We start from the raw sequence: 7,025 nt of genomic DNA, 5'->3' as shown, positions 1-7,025 counted from the left end.
GTTTCATTATTGTTTTTGTCAAAGAAAGTTTTCATCAGAATTTTTGAATCTTGAAATGTTTTCACTGTTCCCTACACTTATGAGGAATTACATCATGTTATGCCAGTGTTGAATGGTGGTATCTAGTCGTCAGAAATGTTATAGTGAAAATATAATGATACCTAATCTGATTCTTCACATTTTTCTCTGATTTTGTGGAAACTTGGTATTAAGTATCTTCTGTATTGCCAGCTATTTAACCCAAAAGTATTCTACCGTAATTTACACTAATTTTTTTTTCTCTGATGCTGAATAAAGCTTTGGATCGGCACAGTGTTTGGTAGTGGCTGCTTTTCATCATTTTTTGTTCAACTTTAACGTATTTTCAAGACTGTGATTTAGCATTTTTTTTATTTAGATCTCAAACGCTACGGCAGCAGGCAGTCTCAGAATGTGCATCGCGCTATAAAATGATAAAGTTGTGAGGGTAAAACCGCAGCTTGAGAAGGGGTGATATATCGCCTCATTCAATTTGTTAAAAACTCCTTGAGAGCGAACTCCTCCGGAGGCCAATTATCCTCCCTGGCACTTCTGATGCCTTTAATTATTATTTCTAAAAATATGATCCGGATTTATGATATCCACAGTACATGTTTCAAAATTTTCTTCTGTTTTAATGATTACAATCAGGTGCAATAGCAGTATGAAATGTCAAGGTCGATCGATAATCTATTTGTGAGAGCAGACACTTGAAATCGCGTTTTTCTCTCAGTTTTATACTATTGGCATGATATGATACGCGCTATCTCATAACTCTACAACTATCATTAAGTATGAATACCAAACTTCAGTTGTATTTAGTTCACTAAATATATCAGATGTTCTGATAACGGTGGAATGACATAACAATGTCTTTCTCATTTGCTTGTATTTTTGCGAAGAAGGAATAAATTCTGGCAAAGAGGAGAAAAAAAGGTCCGGAGACCCCATTTAACGACCAAAGTTCTCGATGAGAACGTTTAGAAACACTTTACTAAGCCGGTGCCGGAAACAACGAGTAATTTCCCAAAATCTTCAGATTTGACCCACTGCACATAATGGCGGATGAACCTGCATTTCCTTCTTTCTTTCTTGGTTCCAAAATAAACGCAGAAATATAGTCTGGATGTGTTAGTTAGATTCTGTCTCACTGAAGCGAAAGATGGCAGTAGTGAGTAAAGAAATGCCTGATTTTCTGGGGCATGAAGTCGGTTTGTCAACAAATGAAGTTAGCTCAGTATAGATGAAGTTAATTTTCCCGAGTGACAGTTCGAGTCTACAGTGCAGGAATGTATATTTATGAATGTTTAATTTATTATTTATTATCTCTTCTCTGGTGATTATTGTTGTACAAAGAAATTTGGGCCACACTATTTTCGTCGTATTTACTCTACTGATAATATAGCGTTGACAGATTTTTTAAGCAACTTGGTTCCACTGACATCAACCCCCGCAGTCTTTGGGAAAATTGACTTGTCATCTTTTGTGCTTTAGAACAAGGAATTTCATGTGGGAACCAGTAATGGCGTTGTATCATTGTTCCTATTGGAGATACTGATTGGGTTTCAGTAAAGGTTAGGCACTAGTTATTCTTCGTCCAATACATCTTATCTGGTTTGCTCTCTCGGACAGAAAGTACCTGATCGAGTACAAAGAACAACAAGGATATGAAAATTCAATTTGATCATCAGAGGCAATTAAAACGCTTAACACATTTGAACTGTTTTCAAGGTGCTCGTGAAAAGGGCAAACTTTTTCTTTTCCTTTTTCAACCTCGTTTATGTATTCCAAATTTTTTACTGAGAAAATTTTAGAAACAAAAATTCTAGAGAGAGAGAGAGAGAGAGAGAGAGAGAGAGAGAGAGAGAGAGAGAGAGAGAGAGAGAGAGAGAGAGAGAGAAATCTCAGTTACTTACCTGCCTGAGAGGCGTAATGGAGAGGAGTATTACCATCGGTGTCCGGTTTATTGATGTCCAGACCCGGCATGGACGTCAGGCTCTCGACAATCCTCAAGTAGGCATTCGCACAACAATAACTGAGCGAAGTCTGCGGAAGAGGAATGCACGAAATGAGAAATAATTGTTACGGTACAGTCACTACTGCAAATACTAATACTAATAAATCTATTATTGGAATGACTATTATTGCAAGGAGGGAAAAACTCCAATGAGACGTCCGTCTTTATTATTTTTCCGTTTTTTATCCCTACTTTTTCGATATTCATTAGCTGTTCATATTCTCCTCTCCTCTTTTGTCACATATGGACAGACATAGCATTCGGGGAAGGTTTGCTTTGCAATTCTTGTCATAGAACACCGATTAGTATTAATTCTGTCATTTATATAGAAAAAAAAGTCGAATTCACAATACCAAGTGTGGAATTTCTTCAAGGAATACAGTGGATTCAATATTAAAAAACCTAATATGAATTTGAGGGAAAGCATAACATTAAGAGAGGATTTTCTTGTATCATGTTTTTGTAAACAAATGCACACACGCACACACACATCCACATACACACACACACACACACACACACACACACATATATATATATATATATATATATATATATATATATATATATATATATATATATATATATATATGTACACTTATAGCCACAACAATTAATATCATCCTTGCTCTACTTCGTTCCGTTTATAACTTCAAGTTTAACCTGAGCTCCGAGAAAATGTTTCATATGGAAAGAGTCACTATGAGCCTATTTAAATTAAGGGAGGTGTAGTGCTTCCACGTTACCTGGTGAAAAAATAAGAAATTCTTAGGAAATAAAATACGCCATTTAAATAAGTAAAGATCCCTAGGCTAGAATTTGCTATCATCTGGAGGAAAGTTTGATCAAAGAACTTGGTTTTGTGATATCCCTTATCTATCCTATAAGTGCGGTTCCTTGTTCCTTTTTTGGAAATTGCGACAGATATGATGACTTCCCAAACCGACAATCCAAGCAGATTAGCGTTGGTCAACGGAAACCGGTTTATTTCCAGGGTGACCAGTTAATGATCACATGTGTCATGATATTAACCTTCTGGATGAAAGTTCCAAAATCTTTAGACCACGAGGTCACTTTATTCTAAATATGGCCCAGTGCAGACTTAGCTAAGTTCGGTGAACCTCTCAACCTGGATGGCTTGAAGCTGCCAGTGAAAGAAGTTTGGAGAATGTTTTAAGCGGGCAAAAGTTAACTGATAAACAGTGCAGTGCTCTAGTTGTAAAAAATACAAAAACAGGATTCAAAAGAATAATAAACTGATGTATTTAATTCTAAAAAGGAAACTAGGCAACAGCATCTTTGAAATTTGTAAGCCTTACGTGACGGATATTTAAAAGCAAAGTTGATCGTGAATATGCTGTGGAGAGAGTTTCTTCAGAGTGACCACAGATTTAAGGTCATTGCAGAGGAAAGAGGCAGATGAAAACCTTTTGTAGTCAAGTTCCCAACTTCTGTCGAACAGAAACACACGTGATTTTTGTGCACGATTGGGTTCACGGCCAGTTTGTTCTGTTTTTCCTGCTGCTATGTATCCATTGTCCATTTTTTGTAGAATCATTTATAATTTCCATGGACACTTTTTGCGACTGTCGTGATTTTCTGAAGTATTTTTAAACCTTCTGTTTTTTACGACTGGCGATTTAAATACATTTTTTTCATTGAACGTTGTTACTAAGAATGCCTTGAAGATTGCTGTAATGTGTCATTGGTAATTCCTTTCGTTTTGCAGCAGTTCGTCGAGTGGAGTTGATAGTTTTATTTATAATCAATTATAAAAAAAACTAAACCAGGTATTTGAGTGTATTTTGCTATAATAAGATTTTGAGGTCAGTTGACCTTCGTGCAGGTTATCTTTTAAAGGAATGTTGAGTGCAAAAGATAATATACTACTACTGAAAACGAATGTTCAACATTTTTTGCCATTTGAAAAAACTGATAAATACCTAAACTTGTATTGCATCCTGTATCTCATTTAAAAGAACATCCTCGCATATTCATTTTCAGCAGTACTTAAAGAATAAGAGATGAACAGGATTATATATAAAATAGTTTATTAAGCATATTGCAGTAAGAACAATATCAATGATAATTGTTTGTATGTGTTATAGTTGACATGTAAAAATGCGGTCATTATTACTGATAAGGTTTTTTTGGAAACAAGTGTGTCCATAACGTCAAAAATGCGTCAAAGTCTGTTCATTGGTAAAGTTCACTGCGTGCAATAGGTACCTTACTCGAATAATAATAAAAACAACAAAAAGGCGAAGATAACAATGTGAATTTGAGTCATAATCCGAATTGCTGAATATATCTTTTATAAACTAAAACTTTATGGGTAGGAATAGCATCACTTGCAGTGAAAGGGTAAACGCTGAGGCAATGCAACTATTCCAGGCGATGGAGGAGTCTAAGTTTGGTGTCCTTGACGCTTATTTTCCTCTTCATTGATTCTCACTTATTACTGAAGTTGATAAAACATTGGACTTAGATTTTCTATTATTGGAAATGCTCAATTAATGTAAAATCAGGCGTTTCTAGCCGTATAATACAAACAAGCACAAAATTGCAATCGCGCTTTCTGTACAGCTTATAATGCTGTATGAAACTGTCAGCCACGCCTATGAAACTCTGAGCCGCGGCCCATGAAACTTTCAGCCATGGCCCAGTGATGAACTGTGTTGTTGGCACCTATAGCGGTGCCAGACGCACGATCACGACTAACCTTTACCTTCAAATAAAATAAAAACTACTGAAATGTGGTAGGGATTTCAGCAAGCTGCTGATGTAAGGCACATCAGCATTGCTAGCTGATGGTGTTGGAGCATGAAGTGGAAGGTCTGTTCATACGGGTTTTTGCATTGATTCAGCAAATGTTTTTTTCTTTGGTGCCACCTGTAATTATAAGAAATGGCTGTATGTCCAAAGCAAATTCTCATACACAAATACATACACACACTTATGTATGCATGTGTATATCTTTATAAAGAGATGCACTGAGCACTATCTCAGTTATATGAAACAGCTGGAAACACAACCATGGCAAAAGGGGAAGAATTAATCACATCAGCACGGCAGCAAATACATAACAGCAAACCCAATAGCAAATGGAGAAACATTTAAAAAATAGACTCAAGACAAGAATGTGAGTGAATAGAGAAATGGATGGGATAGCCAGGGGAAGAAGTGCATGAGAAAATGGAGAAGAAAACAAGACTAAGTCGTCAGGAGATGGAACTCAGCATTTCACTTCTGACTAGAGTGTCTTTATTAATATCCAAAACGCCTCCAAGGGGCCGTAACAGTACTCATTACAGGCCACCAACCACCTCATCCTTCCACAAACTAACCCATTGCTGGAAGAAAAAATTTCATAGGTATTACTCAGTAACTATTCAAAGTCAGTGTATGTCCCACTCTTTTCATGGCCCAATGAATTGCACTCATGACAGTTATAAAAATGAAGGGTAATTCATTTATGTGTTCCTAACATTTTTTCTTGGTGATATATCATTCACATGATATTAGCAGTTCAAGACTGAGATTAAATTCCCAAGTCATTTGTGCTACAATATGTAACTTTTATTTTTATAAACATAATGTGCATTAATTTTCTCCTCCCTTGGATATATTTGAAAAATCTCTTAACATTTTCTACACTCTAAGACTGACTGACCTTTCATCCCAGTGTAAAACTGGAAATTGCCACATTCTGTCAAGGAGACGTCAAAGGCTTTATGCAATTATCACAGGACTTGGAGCCTTACTGTCAGCTAAATACTGAATGTCCTCAAGTATCTGTATCACATGCTAGAGAAACCTTCATTAAGTCACCCATGGGTAATCACAATAACCGCTGTCACCCTCAGACTTCCAAGGTTGGGATTTGATGTCCTGCAGACTATAGTCAATCGAGTGGCTCCCAAGTAGCCAACCTGTCATTGCCAAGCTGATCCTCAAGTTCCATATAGGTTACAAAACATACATAAGTGGAGAGAACTCTGTCCTGAATCCACTTTAGTTTTGTTTTTGCCAGTTACACCAGAGTTCCAGTACTCAAGAATCCTAGAAGAACAAGGTGCTTGAGCTTTATTTGTGTTTCTGGTAACTTTAAAAAGACTCCTGGTCCTTTGACATGGATGTGAGTTGTCACAGTTATCAACCATCCTCTGCATAGAAACCTTGCAGTCAATTATTAGCAGAAAACATGGTCACTACAGCCCTTAAAGCAGTGGCATCTGCTGACAAGACAGTGTCTGTGACATCTATGACCATCCAGGTCACAAAAGATATTGGTCATCCTTGAATCATGAAACAATGTTCCCCATCAAGTAGAAGCAGAAAAGCTCTATTCTATACTTAACACTCTAGTCTATGAACTTACCGAGAGTGTCATTTACAGGCCCAGCCTTGTTGAGAGTTATGCTAAACTGAAGGGAATGGGAATCATAGTAAAGGACAATAAATAACTAGTCCAAGGCTTTGAAGGATATTGGAATCCCAATTAACAATGATTACTTTCCCACCTTTATTCATTCTCAGGAGCAACTTCAGGGCATATATCTCCTATCTCTTATATAGTGATGCAGGTGCTATTATCTTTTGCATTATGCTCCAAGGGGTCTACAATCACTTTAGTACAGATGACTGGGAGAAGGACCTCCCACTACCCTCTATTTAATAGTTTGCCCTGTGGTAACAGTCTCAGTACAACCCACTCAGTTAATCATGACTGTAGATGTGTTGGAACTGTTCCAGTGGTCAGTTATGAAAGGGGAAAGGTAGCATAGTGTGGCATTCTCTTCAGTAATGATCTACTAGCAGTACAAAGATATCCTGATGGTGCACACCGGCCTTGATTTCATCAAGGTCATGCAGTTGTGCAGAATGGGGGACATTTGAGGTGGACTCAAATCACTATTTGTCACACCACCCCAGAATTAAAGGTTGTTGTATTGGGTACCACCTGGTCTCATTCCTGTTGAATCAAACC

At 37.1% G+C, this 7,025-nt stretch overlaps 1 protein-coding gene across 3 annotated transcripts in view; it reads right to left on the bottom strand.

Annotated features, from left to right (window-relative positions):
- The window catches only part of LOC136835931 (streptococcal hemagglutinin-like), a 601,990-nt gene that overhangs the window by 51,260 nt on the left and 543,705 nt on the right, over positions 1 to 7,025 (bottom strand). For all 3 annotated transcript variants that reach the window (XM_067099809.1, XM_067099808.1, XM_067099810.1), the window contains one exon: positions 1,935 to 2,064. In XM_067099809.1, the coding sequence (XP_066955910.1) occupies positions 1,935 to 2,064 (130 nt within the window). The remainder of the gene's footprint in view (positions 1 to 1,934; positions 2,065 to 7,025) is intronic.

Source organism: Macrobrachium rosenbergii, chromosome 55 (assembly GCF_040412425.1).
Source record: "Macrobrachium rosenbergii isolate ZJJX-2024 chromosome 55, ASM4041242v1, whole genome shotgun sequence".
NCBI classification, from domain to species: Eukaryota; Metazoa; Arthropoda; class Malacostraca; order Decapoda; family Palaemonidae; genus Macrobrachium; species Macrobrachium rosenbergii.
This window is presented reverse-complemented; position numbering and strand designations above follow the sequence as displayed.